The sequence below is a fragment of the Vidua macroura genome, chromosome 5, assembly GCF_024509145.1.
Source record: "Vidua macroura isolate BioBank_ID:100142 chromosome 5, ASM2450914v1, whole genome shotgun sequence".
In the NCBI taxonomy this organism is placed as follows: Eukaryota; Metazoa; Chordata; class Aves; order Passeriformes; family Viduidae; genus Vidua; species Vidua macroura.
Window position 1 is genome coordinate 17,922,498 of NC_071575.1, and position 16,105 is coordinate 17,938,602.

A 16,105-nucleotide genomic window follows, 5' to 3' on the forward strand; every position below is an offset into this window, starting at 1 on the left:
AGATGAAAACCATGGGTTGAGATAACAACAATTTCAATAACTGAGTTGTTAATAATGAAAATTAAAAAGGAGAGGGAGGGAAAGAAAAAAAAACCCTTAGAGAAACAAGTGATTCACAATACAATTGCTCACTACCTGCTGACCAATGCAATGCCCATCCCTGAGCAATGATCAGCCCCTTCCAGCCAATTCCCACAGTTTACACAGTAAGCATAAGGTTCAATGATATGGAATATCCCTTTGGCCACTTCAGGTCAGCTGTCCTGGCCATGCTCTGCCAGCTTCTTGTGTACCTGCTCGCTGGCAGAGCATGGGAAACTGAAAAGTCCTTGACTTATCAACAACTAAAACATCAGAGTTTTAGTAAAACTTAAACTATCAACATTATTGTCATACTAAATCCAAAATACAGTACTGTATTAACCACTAAGAAAATTAACTCTATCCCACCTGCAGAAGACCATTTGCCTGAACATGGATAAAGACCTTAAGTTTTACACTAAATTCTCTGGTCTGATCATGTCTAACTGTTGCTTAGGATTTAAGGCTTTCAAGATTGACAGGCTGTAGATGTATTAGGTCATAGCAGTCCATGAGGTCTCTTGGAGTACTCTCTCTTGGAGACAGAAGCTTTCTGGAAAAGTCAAATAACAAGCCCAAGGGGCCTTGTTCTTGATAGAGCAATTTTAGCCCAGTCTCCCACCTTCAAAATAAGCTTGTGTTACCTTTTTGCTTTGTGTGCATTCTGCATTTAGGACAATATAAGTGATCTGTATGTGAGCCTGCAGCTTCCCACTATAATCCAAGAAATAAAAGTAACACTGCTTATTAAGATCAGCTCCACAGCACACAAATGTGTCTTACTGTTGTATCTCATGATGTACTTCATGCTTTCCAAGTTGGTCACCTTGCCCTGGTCTCGACGGAAGATTTTGGCTCTTGGAGCAAGCTCATAGGAGAAATCCATGCCGTACTTGACAACATATGATGCATACCCACTGAGATTGTAAATCTTTTCATGGAAAGGGATATTGTATGAAGGCCAGTAACCTGTCAGAGACAAACCCCAATCTGTTAATCACTTGGAAAAGCTGGATGCTCTTGCTTGTATAAGATAATAAACTAAATAATTTTCTATGTTGCATTGCCTTAGCAGCATGTCGAGGAACAACACAGAAAACTGGTTTGAACACAATAAGGCAATAGTCACTGGCATGACCAGGGTTGACTCCCAGCATAACACCACTGGAGACTGCGTACCCAGGCAACCCGCCCCCAGACTTCCAGCCTCAGGACTCATCCTGCAAAACAGCTGAGATCAGACTTGCTGAACATGCAGCATGGCCACAGCCCTCTTGTAGAGATTTCCCTGCTGAACCTTAAAGGACTGCAAAATCATTTACTTCTACCAAACTTCACAGTGAGAGGCCTGAAGTCACTGTGGTTCTGCCCCCTTCCCATCTCACCAAAGCAGAACAACACACCATTCTGAGATGTCAGGGAGGGACTGACACACACAAACACACAGAGACCACAGGGCTACTCGGGGCCAAGAGGAGGCAGGCCAGCACACACATGCTTTGTGCAGTGGGAGTTGCACACAGTCATAAAGAAATATGTGGGATTGCTACACATTTGCCAGGAGCTGCCTTTGAAGGTTAAGAAGTGATTGATCAGCAGAGCAGAGCTTTGCTCTAACTTTTCCAAAAGCATTCCTGCAGTTTTTTGTTTTTTTTTTTAACTCTGAAGAGCAAAGGATGCCAGGCAGGATTCCAGAGAGGAGTTTTAGGTAGGTGACATAAAACTGCCTAAAAGAAGACCACCGTGGAAAGCTCTTGGAAAGAGCCAGGAGACCTTCCAGGTCAGAATCTGGGTACAGGAAGTCCTAGAATATATAAGAATAGATAACTATACCCTAACATTTATTTTTTTCTATTTTTTAGGCAGTAAGTATATAACATGAGCTAGGCCCAAGAGCAGCACACTTTCAAGTTGTCTCCAAATCACTAATATTCCCTGTTGTTCATTCTCAAATCACATACATCAGGATTTGGTTTAGAGATGTACTATCTAGGCACTGGTAAATGCAGATCTCTTAATATATTAAGATCAGCCCAGCACAGTGTGAGGAGTCTGGTGTAAGATGTTCAAGAAAATCAACTGGAATTCACTGGGAGTAATACACACAAATACAAACCAAACTTCCTGAAGGATACACAGACAGCATACGCAGTGGAGCACTGTCTGAGTGGAGGCCTCACCAGCTTGGGTCCTGCCTAGGATAGGGAAGACAGGAATACCCTGTCTGCTGGCATTTGCTTACATGACCTAGAGCCAACCTGAAGGAAACAGGTTGTGTACAGGCTGTGTTGTAATACAGGCATCCTCCAGAAATGAGCAACTTGCCAGCCTCTAATGACACAGGCCGGAGGATAAGGATATATCAGCTTCCAAACCAGTGAGGTTTAGCTGTGATTCAAAAAGGTGTTATTGTCTCACATGAAAGCAGTGCATACAGATGACCCCTTTCTCCCACCTGGAAAAACTCGTTAAAATTGCTAAAACAGAGGAAGCTATTAAAGTTCTCCTCCAGCAAGAGCTCTTCTGTGTCTAAGGCTCTGCAAGACTGCAAATCCCATGCAAAGAGTGCAGCAGTCAACCTAAGCCAGGCTTTTCCCAAGGGCTGCTATAAGCCAGTGAAACCTGGCAGGGTGCACAGTGACAAAAAACAAGTCAAGAGAGACTGTGAAGTTGAAAGGAAGGGATGACATGAAGGCAGCAAAAAATCCCTGAATCAAAATGCTTTCCTCCTCTGCACTTAGAGAGCAAAAGGTATCAGCAATATCAAGAGACAGAGCAATAAGAATATTGCACATATGGCAGAAGACGCTCAGATCCCAGGTTTTGCTCTGATGTGTTGCGTTTGATGTATTACTCATTCATCACTAAGAAACAAGAACTGCAGCCTATTCCTGTGACCTATTCCTTCACTTGAGACAGTGTTGCCCTCCCTCACCTCCTCTAAAGGATTTCTGAGTTTTCTTTGTCAATATACAGAAAGCACCCGGACATCTTTGCCTGGAAAGGGCAGCGTAAGAGATTACTGGTATCGAGAACTCATCTGCCCTGGCCTACAAAATTACAGAAGCCATAAAGAAAAAAAAAATCTTTCCATTTTCAAACCTGCATAAGGAAATGCTTCATTTTTCCTCAGTACAAGGTTTACTACAGCAATACCTGCCTTTGTTCACCTGAGATTTCAATTCTCAATCTCTGTTGTTTCTAGGTTAATGCTTCAAAGAGACTTAAAAAGCCAATGCTGGCGGCAAACTCATTCTGACCAAACTAGCGTGCCCAAAGTGCATTATCTTGGGACACCAGCTACATGGTAATGATGGAGCATGCCAGGGTCAGCTATGCTATAAAGACTTTAAGCCAGCATTGCTCTTGAGAAAGATAAACCTCCTTCACCTGAGCTGTTCCAAGCACCTGGGAACAGGGCAGGGGCCTCGATGGGACTTGTCTGGTGTCCTGCATGGCATGGAGGAGTTCAGATCTGCTGCTTACAGCAGCTGAGGTCTCCAAAACTGCACTCTGGCAGGGCTTAGCTCACCCTGTGTGTTTAAGGCTGTTCTCCTAATGTTTAAACTCCCAGAGACCGACTGCTCTGTTATCCAATATGCACAAGGTACACTTAGATATCTGGGAAAAGACATACTGTAGGTATGAAGTAATGTGTAACCTCTAATACATGCTGCCACCTTTGAGAAAAGAGCAGCTACAACATCTCAGAGGGAAGAAGTGGTCACTCTGTGCCTAAGCCCAGGAATTGGGCTCAGTCCTACAGAGAATGCCACACAGCTGCTCCAAAATCATTGCTGAAAAGGAACTCAAGGTACCTGCCAAGCCTGGCCTCCCTGCACAGGTACAGCACTGCCATGATGGGGCTGCAATGTTTCCAGTACCAGAGCATGAGGGTCTCTATCAGCTTTTTTTTCTGCATCCCACACACAACACAGCATTGAGAAGCCCAAGGCAAAGGAAGCCAAAAGAGACTGACAATGCGGCAATGCCTGGAATAAGCCAGAACTTTCCAAGAAGCTAGACACAAGGAAAAATTCAAAGAGAACCAACCCCAGCTGCTAACATAGACAAATTTCCCATCATTTAGATGATGAGTAATTAATCAATTTATCCCCTTAGCATGTGATATGGGGAAGGCGCACAAAGCTTTAGACACACTTAAGGCTCAGGCTTTTTGTTGATGATGTAAGTGTCTAGTAAACACTTGTGAATTAAACCTGACAGTGAGTGTTCTGCTTGACCAAGATTTTTGTTTGTTTTCCATCAAGTTTTTGCTAGTCTTGCTAGGGAATTAAAGAACCTATTAAAAAGCAAATATTTATCAGAAAATAGAGATCCAGAAAAGTTCAGGAGATTAATTTAACATAGAACTTCTCTGGTATTCCAAGTTTCATCTTCTTGCAGGGTGACCCCTCAACAATAGTTTTGAGTAGCCCATAGCATCACAGTTATTTAGTACTGCTCCAAACAGATCTCACATTTTCCAGCATTGGTCTCTACAACAGGGCAAAATAATACCAGAAAAAAGGCAAGGATGCAGACAAGCAAGGAGACAAAGTCTATTTTTCCCTCCTCTGCTTCTAGGAGACACAGATGCTCACTGCATTGCTGCTGCAGCATACCAGATAAATGAATAGATTGCAACTGATCCAGCGACAGAGGGATGCTCACACAAAGCTGAGGGCTGTTCACACAAGGCTTCCTTGCTTTAAACTCAGGACTAGTATTCAACAAACCCTTTCCTGGTAGAAAACACAACTCTCAGTTGGCAGAAAGAGATGGTTTTCCTAAGACAGTAACTACTATAGGAGCTATTACCTTTCCGGAGAACATTTGTTTGATCAGAATACTCCACAAGGGTTGGGATCTGCTCAACAATGTACAATGCACCCTCATCAAGGCTCCTTTGCAGCTTGACCTTCTTCAGGTCTAGAACCATGTACTGATTGTTGTAGGTTCCTGGGTATGAGAACAGAGAGAGTTACATATCCTGCCAAGGGAAGGAAACAAGTACAAGAAGTAAAGGGAACACATCTTTTTTCCTAAAATGCATATGAAGGTGTACTTACCAGAGTTGCACTTCGAGAAGGTCTCTGCCCAAGTTTTGCCATCATTTGCCATCATGTTGGCAATGCGGACCCTCTGCCAAGCTAGCAAGGATTCAGGCACCACTTGCTTAATGAGGGTTTCATTGAAAACACTGTTGGTAGTCTGCAACATTACCAAGCCACTGCCCAGTATGTAAAAGTCATCCAGGGACACCAAAAAGCCTTAAACAGCAATAACACAAAACTTTATATGTTTGTGAACCTTTGATATACTCACAGAACAAAACAGAGACAAGTCATGAGGATATGGATGAATCAATGCATGTGTATGTGAACTCAAACTGTATAAAGATATTAAAGATGAAGTAGTAACTTCTGTAAGGACTTTGGGCCCACCTGTCAACACAGTTTGAAACGAGAAACTTTCAAGACACCTAATTCTTTGTCTAAAGCATTTGCTTTGTGTTTGTATGCCAAGCCTGGAAGCTTCTCCATAAGTCAACCTGTTCTTATGCTAAGGATTACATACCCTAAATGCCTGTCAAGTATTTGTTTCTAACAAGGAAGTGAACTAAAAAAATATAAAAATTCAACAATGAAAACCAAAGCAAAGTACAAACCCCACAAAAACACTTTGATCAACCAGTATCCGTTTTAAATTTTTACTCTGTAAAGATAACACAAATTAATTTAATTAATTTGAATTAATCCCCTCAATTAACTCCTTCTGTATTAAATCAAGCAGAAAAATCTTCCCTCTAGTTTAATCTCTTCCTGTCTAAGGTATCTTAAAAGCATCTCCAAGATACAGGCATCTCTTAAATCACAAACCACATCCTGTATATGAGAAGCTCTACCTACTCCTCTTCCTGACATGTTGTCACAGGGTTTTTTTTATGCCTGCTAGCTCTGCAAAGTCAATACAGTGATGGATCTGTGGGCAGGATTCCCTTCCAGGTTACATGCCAAGAGAAGTGCTAGGTCCAGCTGCAAGCCCTGTGCCAGGAGGCGGCATACAGAGCTGCAAAGGTCAGCTATATGCCTTGGATAGTATGGGGACTACTTGTACAGCAGAAATAACTTGGCCTTTAGATTACTCAGCAGATGCATGGCTGCCAGGCTGTGGAAGTAAGGTTGTTAACTGAGGTCCTCATGGGGAAGTCATACAGAATCTAAACTCTTGTTATGAAGTTTTTAATAGCATCAGTCTTCAAAGAGTGCAAAATGCTAAAATGCGGTGCTACACTGTAATACTTGAGCTCCTCTATGAAATCTTCCACAGCCAACTTTATTAACACAATCCACTAAAGTCACCAACCTATGACAGCAAGAAAGACAACCCAGCTCTGCCTCCTATTCCTGGGCTTTTATCAAAAGGCAGACCACCTTTGAGCAAAAGTAATGTTTAAGGGCTCTAGTTCAGCAAATTTTCTTTAAAGAAGCAAGTTCTAAAATTAGAACAGATCCAGAAAAATACACTGTGTGTATTTTAGAGACATCTGTTCTCTAAAAAAATATCAGAATAGAATAAACTGAGCATCCTGGCATCTGGTATTACTCATGGAGAAAGAGGCAATACATTATGTACATTATCAGCAGAGATCTCCCTCAAATATGTAAGGACAACAGAAACATCCTAAACTTGGCTCTGCCAATCTATGTTATACAAGGACTTGGGATACTCTAGCAAATAATCTGCTGCATAACAAGTCAAGTGGTGCTTGCCCAAACACAGGCAATAATTGAAATTATTAAAACAATTGTGATGTGAATTGAGCATCAATACTTGTGGGTCACAATGCCAAGTGTCCAACCTCAAAACAAACCAAGTAATTTCTCTCCTGAATTTCAATCAACAGCTGAGATAGAACAGAAAAAACTTGACTCAAAACAAGTGTTAACACAAGGAATGATGCTAAATTAACTGAAGGTTGAACTCTGTAATTCAAATAAACTGCAAAGCTCAGCTAAGCTGAAAAGAAGGGGATTTCCTTCTGGGCCTTAGTATTTACCAAGTTTTATCCTGCAACGCTTTATAACACAACATGCCCTCCATGATACACCATTACTAACCTAATAATTCCAAGATGGCATATACCATTTTGAGTTAAGGCACAGGCAACTCTGAAACAAAGGGAAGCTAAAACACAATCAACAGGTTACCCATGGTAAAGACATCCAGAAAAATAAAATCTGGATAGAGAAGTCTAGAGATATCAGCAGATGTTTGATGTCCTTGAGCCATTCTTCTAAGTGTGTATGAGAATCTGTTGTAATTGAAGGTGTTATATTACTGTACGCTTCTTCTATGTTTCTCCTGTAAAACCATCTCTGCAAACCCACCTTGCATTTTTGTTAGGAACACTCAGCCAAATTTGTTTTGTTTTATTGTTTTGGGGTTTTTTTTTTAACCCCTCCCTCCAATGAACCTGACAATTCTACAGAGAAACAAGCAAAAGTACTTCTGATTACACTTTCTGGATCTGAGCCATTTAGGTTCAGTTTCCAAATGCCACTGGAAAACTGAAGTTTCCAGAATATGGAGTTTCGCTCACCATGACATTAATCAGCCAAGCAAAGCAAAGCATTTTTTGCACTCTGAGCCACAGTGTTCTCCAGAAAGTCAGCACATCAAAGAGCATGTGGGTGGCAGCACGTTCCTGGCTACTATTGTTCTGAAAGAGGTAGATTGCTGCTTTCAGAACCAGACAGTATCAGCTTTTTTGGTGTTTTAAAAGGTCACTGTGTTCATTCAAGTGCAGAAAGGGTCAGCTTTACAGGCTGGAAGTCAAAGCTATGAGGTCTAGCCCATCTCTCAGGGATGGGAGTATCTCCTGGCTGAGATGCCCAATGCTCTGGCGTATAAACACATTTGAATATGGGAAAATAAAGGTACTCTCCAGATTAGCAGAGAATCAGCAGCTGCTTCTCATGTCAAGACTGAACACCCATCAGCTGCCTTTCTTCCACTCGCACATCTCTCCTAGTCACTAAGAAATAGCACATACCACAGAGCTCTGACGAGCTCTGATGAGACCAGAGCTCCAAAGCTCACTTTCCTTTGCTTCCCTCCAGGTTTTAAACAGATGCTGAAGGAAGCAGGGAAGCAGGAAATGGTCTGGCAATATCTCATGAGCAAGGTATTTCTGAGAACAAAGGCTACCACCTCTTTCATGGTTTGCTCCTCCCAGCTCTTCCTCAAGCTGTGGGGAAGGATTATGCTGCATTAACACCAGATTACTTCAAAGCAATGGACACAAACGACCTCTCTCTCCTGCCTTAGCATGTATAAATATAGATATGACATGTATAGTCATCCATCAAGACAACTTGTGCCATCTTACTCCCACGTCACTGCCTAGCTCAACCAAAAAGGATCCCAGTAACGGACCAGAGGAGGAAAGGTAGAAGTAAAATTTTTCAACTGTTCTTCTTCAGCTGTTTAAGCTGCTAAAATCACATCAACATACTTTAAAAGACCGTGGCTCAGCACAGAGAAGGTAGTTCACTATCCAAACCAGACTGCTTAGTCAAAATGACACATTCCTGTTTTTAAATGGAGTTCAAAAGAGCTCCATCCAAATGGATGAAAATCCTGGAAGCTGCAACCTCCCTGCTATCCAAAGAAAATCATAAATTTTATCACTTAGTTTGACTCATTTCTTTGAATGCCTCAATGGGCAGCATAAAGAATTGACTGGAGGTGGGGAGGGAAAGGGGCACAGAGGGAGGAGAGGTGCAGGTTCTTGTCTGATCCACCACTAGATATGTGGCACAAAACACAGAACCTACCTTGTCTCTATCATCACTTCTTTAATCCCTCAAATGAGCACAGCTTCATTCAACATTTGTGAGGAACAGTAACATTCTCTGTACAATTTCAGTTCTCTCTGCTATGCATTGATTCGCAAGCCACAGGAAGTACTCATGTCCAGAGCCTGAAGAAGACAATGAAGCTCAAGCTTTCAGTTCAGAGATGTTCCTCCTTTCCAAAGGTTCACAGAACTGTCCTACGTGCAGCTCTGCAGATGAAGGCTTTGAGCAGAGTTCAAGTGAGAATTAAGGTGAAATAGTGTGGAAATGAGCAGCAAGTAAAGAAATCATTCTCCAAAACCAAATTACAGCTCCCATCAATTCCCACTTGACTGTGCCTCTGCAGGACTACTGCTGCTCTGAAGGGGAGAAAGCAGCAGAGAAGATATACTGTTAACAATGGACATTTTAACTTGGTGGCAGAACACTGATAACTGCTGGGAAAGCTGGGATGGACTCTGTAATTCCTGCCTGTCCTCCTACCTGCTCACTCACAACATGAGCAAAAAAGTGCAAGGCCCTCCAGCTGTACCACAATGCACACCCTAACACATGGTGAGTCAATAGCCTCAGAACCTCTAAACTGAGTCACAGCAAATACTAATTTTTGCAATCTAGTAGCCTGTCTTTTGAAATTCAGTAAGTAAAGAAATAATATGGATAATTTTACTCAGTGACTCCAGGAGAAATCATGGATTTGGCACATTCCTTCTCAGAAGACAAATGACCCCTTAACATTTTCTGACACACCTTTTAGACAGCAGCGTAGCTTTACTTTATATTCAATCTCACTGGATGACAACAATCTTTGAATAACTCAGTTAAGTGTCATTGAAGGCCTAAGTTATCACCTGTCTTTTAATGCCCTCTGTTTCCTCCAGAAGTTAATAGTTCTATGTCCATGGGATCATGGTATTATTCAGGAGAGATTACTAGGTTGGCCTTTCTTACTGGTTCTTATGTCTATTAGGACAGAGACTAAAAGCAGGAACATTTATGCAGGGAGACATTACAGTTGTCAGGTTGAATCATGGCCAGGAGCTGCAGATTCCAGAGTCAGATGCTCTGAAAATATCTCTCATCATAACATGGAGCAGAGGAATTTGGCAGTTGACTCCTTCTTACGTGACGTCCCTGGAGCATTACTAGGCCAGTGCTTACTCATGCCATGGAAAACTGCAAGTCTGTGAACTACACCCACAACTAATGCAATTTGCTGCAGTCAATGGACCATGCTTGTCTAGTGCTTGTGATAGCACCCTGTAATCAGGCAGCCAGTGAGCACACCACAGACTTCTCAAACTTCACTGTAGCCATGGGAACTATGCTTTGCAACAGTTCTCATTCAGTTTTGTTGGTAGAAGTACACCTTCCCACATCACTATGTCAGTCCACATGGCAATAGGAGGCTTTAAAATAAGCCATCTCTACAGATCTCAGCACTCTCAGGGAAGCACACTGGGATTTTGTACACCAATGAACAGACCCCAACCATTTCAGCAAAGCAGTATCTGATTTTCAGGTATCCTGCCACATACTATGCTTTATCAGCCTCACAAAACCAGAATATTTTTATATCCTTATACAAAGAAACCACAAAAGGGACAACTGAAAGACATCACCAGACACCCACTAAAAATAAAATAATAAATGCTCTGTGTGGCTGATCTTGATCCCCAGTTTTGAATCTGCAGCACAGTGCAGCATACAACAGTTGCTAAACAGAGCCACATTCTTGTCAAGGGGAGTGCTATCATCAGGATTTCAGCTGAGAGATATGAAAGCCAGAATAACCTCATGAACATTCATGTGATGATCACAGCTCAGAAACCTTTGCTTTCTGACCAAATTACACAGGCTTGACAAAATTCCTTGCAACAAGCAAGTGAAATTCCTCCAAGGCAATCGCAGATAACCCAAGCTCTTGAAAGGGTGTACACTTAAGAGACATTCAGACTACCTCTACCCCTTCCTCAAATTAAAAATCTCAGTTGTCAGAAAATACTGCATTCCTGAGAAGGGTCACTGAGGAGGGTCAGACCCCACGGAAAAAGGCTTGTTTTCAATGTGAAATGAATGCAACTGCTTTTCAAAACATTCTCCCAGTCACAGTCTCAGGAACCCCTGCCATGAAGAACTCTTGCCCGTACAGTAAGGCACCATTACTCAACAAAGTACATTTTGAAATCATCAGCTATCAAAATGTCATGAGAATGAGATAGTCTCCTATGATGCTTAGTTCATTTAAAATGTTTTATGAAGATTCTTGACTGTTTAGGTATTTTTGAACTTGAAATTTCACCTCTAAAAACTTATGCAATGTCAGCTCTAAGAGGGAGCTACAGATTTGCTTTGGTTTTTCACGTTCCCATTTCTTGGTGCTATTCAGTACCAAGAGCACATATTTTGCTACTCAAACATTACTTGCTGGCAATTTCTAACATTTGGCCTAATCTTCCCCTCTCAATAAGAGACTCTCCATATTTTGGCTGGCTATATTACGAACACACCAAATAAGCATTAAAACATACTCCCCTCTGCAACAGCTTATAGAGAAGCTGGAAAAGGAAGATGTGGGAGGAAAGGAAAAAAAAAAAACAAACCAACAAAACAACTAAAGGCTCCTGAACCCGACATGAAAGAAGCCAATACACTTTCAAACAGCAAATGTTTGATACTCAGTAATAATCCCATTACAGCACTAGTCACGTCACAGCAATAAACAGAAGCGCCCAAAATTGTTGTTACCAAACATGTGAATGCTATAGGCATGGTGAGGAGTTCAGCACTTGAGATGACTGCAGACTACACACGCAGAATTCAAAGCAGCATGTTTGTGCCAGAGGTAAAATATTTAACCAGTACTATTCAGAGCACTGAAGGTGATTACAACAAAAGACAATGACAACAATATTGTGTTCAAGACAGAAAATTCAAGATGGCATTTTGTCCTCTTGGTGGCTAAAAGTTCTAAGGTAGACTGAAGCCAGTACTTGTTGAGTTACTATCCTTTTCACAGCCAAGACAGCTACAAGACAGTAAGGTGGTCCATGCCAAATTGAATATCTACATAGTTTTGGTTTTCTTGACTTTACCTGGGTAACTACTGAATGAGACACGGCTGGTGCTGGTGTATGGATCAACTATATTGAAGTTCCAATGCTTATATATTCTCAGTGTGGCTGCATAAGTAAACCAGCTGGAATGGGCAAAATATATATTCTCATATCCAGGTAGAACCTGGAAAACAGAAGCAGAAAGATTAGTAATTTCAGACCCCATGATATTCTGCATGTTTTCTACTTGATAGAAACTGGAAGAACTACTTGTTTTAAGTAGTTCGATTAATTGCATTATTGAAGAAAGAGCAGATTCTTGTGCTGTTAGCTGTCTACCAAATGAATTTCTGAAACCTCTAGAAGCAATTCTTGCCTATGTGCTGTTTTCAAAATAAAAGATCGTGGGGTTATTTGGGATACCTGCATCACATGGTATAGGTTTTCCCCCACTTTCATTTGGAATATTTCTATTCACATATTCAAATCAGATCTTTTCAAACATATCCAACATCAATTTAAAACATGCTGTTTCTGTGAGAATTCCTCTGGTTCATTTTGAAGTGAAGCACAGAAGCAAATGCAAGTAAATTTAATTTGAAAAGGTAAATATATATATTGATGGTACATCTCTTCAAAATATTTCCCTAGTTCTATGATTTTCTAGCTGTTGTTAGTTCAGAAACTTCTTACTGTAGGCAAATGCTTCAGTTAATGTTTCTTAATTTAAGGTGAATATTGTTGCTCTGTGATACATTGAGTCTCCAGAGGCTGATTAAATCTCCTTAATAATTTTAACTGAAAAATGTAATTGCCACCATGATGCATCAGTCACTTATCTTAAAACTGTGGGGTTTTTTTCTGTCATCACTCCTACTGGAAAGCCATTCAAAGGTATCACTATTAACAGAAAACATCAGCCACTTGCATCCAATTGTTTTTATGCTAGCATTGTCCTTTAGTTGAAATAAGCCTTTTCCTTTTTTCCCTGCCTATTTGCCCAGTGTATTTGTAGTCACTCACAACAGCCCTTTTCAGACTTCACTTCCCTAGGCAAATGAGTTATTCTCATCCAGTCTCCTCTCCCTGGTAGTTCCTCATTCCCTAGTAGTTCTAGCAGCTTTTCAACATCCATCTCTGTGGGTTTGTTTGGTCTTTTCTCTCCCCTTGAACACAAGTGAGAAATACTGGACTCAAAATCCTATAGAGGCACAAATGACAACTGCATATATCTGATCATTGACAGAAGTCTCTTTATGCACATGCAACATGAACAGGGAAGACTCCAGAAATCAAGACTCATGACACTGCAAATCAACACAGTCACTGGAGATTAAGTTCTGGTGCTCACCTTGATCAGTGCAGAGCAGTGTCCCATGTCCCACTGGTATCTCCCATGGCCTCCTGAACCCACATTGCATTGTCCACCCCGTGCAGAATAATCAAATAATGCAGGTATAAGGTCCAACAGGTCTCCAACTGCATTCAGAAACTGGACATCAAAGTTGCTCAGTGGCTGAATAAAGGAGAAGATGACAAAAAACACTTTGAGACAGAAAAACATCAGGACAGCCTCAGCAGTTAGAATTTTTCTTTTGCTCCAGAAGGAAGCTCTTGTACGGTCTGTGAAATGCCTACTGACAAGGCCCAGATGCTCACATTCAGTATAGCACCAGGCACTGAGGAAACTTTCTGGATCTGGCCCTTGTAGTGGCATTACCAATGCTACAATTTCTGAGGCAAAAAGGAAGATGTAACTGTAACTCAAGAAACTTTAGTGTGTGTTTGCAAGCAGCATGCCAATCAGTCTGTTGTTACAGATTTACTGAGATATAATTTAATTTTTTTGTTTATCTAGATGTCTTTGAAGCATCTTCCACTAATGTTCTTGGGAGCTCTCAGATTTTTATAAAAACTGCAATTTAAGACATCCTCAGGACTGAGGAGGAAGAAACAAATGAGGGAAAAAATGTTAATAAATACCAGTCAAACTAGCTGAATAAGGAAAGTCAGTCAAAATGCACTCTGCTATGTGCTTCAGAAAACTCCTTATGGCTGGAGCTAGCCAGGGTTAACAGGGTTAACTACACACAGCTAGTTGTGCAACATGCTCTTTAGAACCTCTTCTTACTTTGCCTCTTCAAAAATAAGAGCTTAATAGTGGTTTAACCTCAACCTTCAAATACCGTTTTCTAAATCTTTCCTGTTCTTGCTTTCACCATGCCTTTTGTTAGGCAGGGCTTAAGAAAAAGAAGTCAGAACACACATCACTGTGGTGCTGTGAATAGTAATTTTATAATGCCACATAATCTTACAGCAAAGAAACACATTACTTGCAATATAAATCACTGTTACTATACCATATAGCTGGCCAGTAAACGGGGGTAAAAAACGCCAGTAAAGGGGGACAAGGAAAATGAAACAGCGTCAAATCCATTTATGTTTTATTCAGAATATAAGTATTCTGAATATTTTTATATTAAATATAATATATTCAATATAAAATACTGAATTCTGAGTTATCCATTTACTGCTTTGGCTGAAAGAATAACCAACAGGAAAACCAGAAATCATGTAAACTCCAATCCATGTATCCCATAGGAAGGAATTAGATCATCCCACAATGCTTACACACAAGAGAAATAAGCCATTCTGACAATTAAAATCATTCATGGCAGAAGGCCCCAAGAGCAGCTATAGCTTGAGGGAGAAATCCAAACTAAACTTTCATGTATGTTACATTGCTTTAGTTCATCATGTTTTTGCTGTAAGGATCCAAACAGGGAGCACCATCAAGAGATGCGTCTTTGGATAGTTTTAAGCAATTTAGAAGTATGAATCAATTACAAACCAGTCACAACTTCTATTTCATTGGAATCCATACAGAGAGACTTGGCACTGTTTAAGCACCATTTTCCCCTATTCAGCTGCACTGAAAACCCACCACACAATAAGAAAAAGCCATTTTCCAATGTCTGATTCACACAGGCATCACTGTGCAGTACCACCAGGAAGGAAGAAAACCAGCTTGCATGAGATTGCTCCAGCAATCAAGATATTTTAATTGTACTTGACATCCATTTGCTACCACTCCATATTCTCCTTCATAAAACCTGCTTTCACTGTAATATTTTTAGCTACATTGATACTGCTACAGCAACCGTCAGAACTGTCTGTGTATTTTTTAAAAGTTTCGCATTTCTGGGCCTTCTTACCGTCACTCCAAATCAAAACTTCTGTAACTATTAGGAAGTCCATTCAAATTAGAACAAAAGTGCCAAGCAATGAAGTTTTCAGAACAATAGGCACAGAAAGGTGCCCAGAGAGCAGGAGGAAAGACACACTTAAAGCACAGGTTATGCAAATTCCTAAGGCACTGGGTGAGATTAGGCTGTCAGCTGCCAAAGTCAGCCAAAATATCAGAGATGCAAAAGAGGGACTAGTTTGTTAAGTACCCCCTAGAGTTCTGTTTTCATCCCCCTTTTGAGGGCCAAGCAGATTTTGTTCCAGTTTATTTCCAAAAATTCATTACTCTCCTAAAATAAACCTGACTTTGTGTTTAAGATCTGATGTGACATCACATAAGCACTGTGCTTCTCTGGAGTCTCAGTAAAACAATGCATTCAAACAGAAGACAAAGGAATCTGCACTGCAGGCTCAATCTGGGAATTTCAGGAGTGGTCTGAAGCATCTGCCACAAGACAGCTGAGAGCCCGTTTTGGAAAAACTACAGCTGATTTCCAGGATACATGGAGAAATCTTCTCTATGAGGAGTTACTTAGTGTCCACTAGCACGAATTAGACCCAAAAATCTGCATCATAACAAGTGTGTGATATAGGACATATTACAATTTTTTGTAATCACCTTTTCCCATCTCACACAGCAATGTCAGATAAACTCCTTGTATACAACATTTAGATCCTGAAGAAGAATGAATGAACTAAACTGACAAGCAAAGATGTGGTAAAGCCACATCAAAAGTCCTTTTGCTAGAATGTGTGGCTCCTCTAGGGTGCTGTTCTGAACAGCAAAACAAAAAAATCAATTTGAGTTCAAGTTACATCCAAGGAAGGGAGAAATAAACTTACAAAGGGCAGCAGAAA

General features: G+C 40.8%; 1 protein-coding gene across 1 annotated transcript in view; it reads right to left on the reverse strand.

Annotated features, from left to right (window-relative positions):
• The window catches only part of PLBD1 (phospholipase B domain containing 1), a 38,262-nt gene that overhangs the window by 2,679 nt on the left and 19,478 nt on the right, over positions 1 to 16,105 (reverse strand). The window contains exons 5-9 of the mRNA XM_053978233.1: positions 13,353 to 13,517; positions 12,041 to 12,185; positions 5,154 to 5,354; positions 4,903 to 5,043; positions 865 to 1,050 (exon numbers count right to left, since the gene is read on the reverse strand). Coding sequence (XP_053834208.1) covers positions 865 to 1,050; positions 4,903 to 5,043; positions 5,154 to 5,354; positions 12,041 to 12,185; positions 13,353 to 13,517 — 838 coding nt within the window. The remainder of the gene's footprint in view (positions 1 to 864; positions 1,051 to 4,902; positions 5,044 to 5,153; positions 5,355 to 12,040; positions 12,186 to 13,352; positions 13,518 to 16,105) is intronic.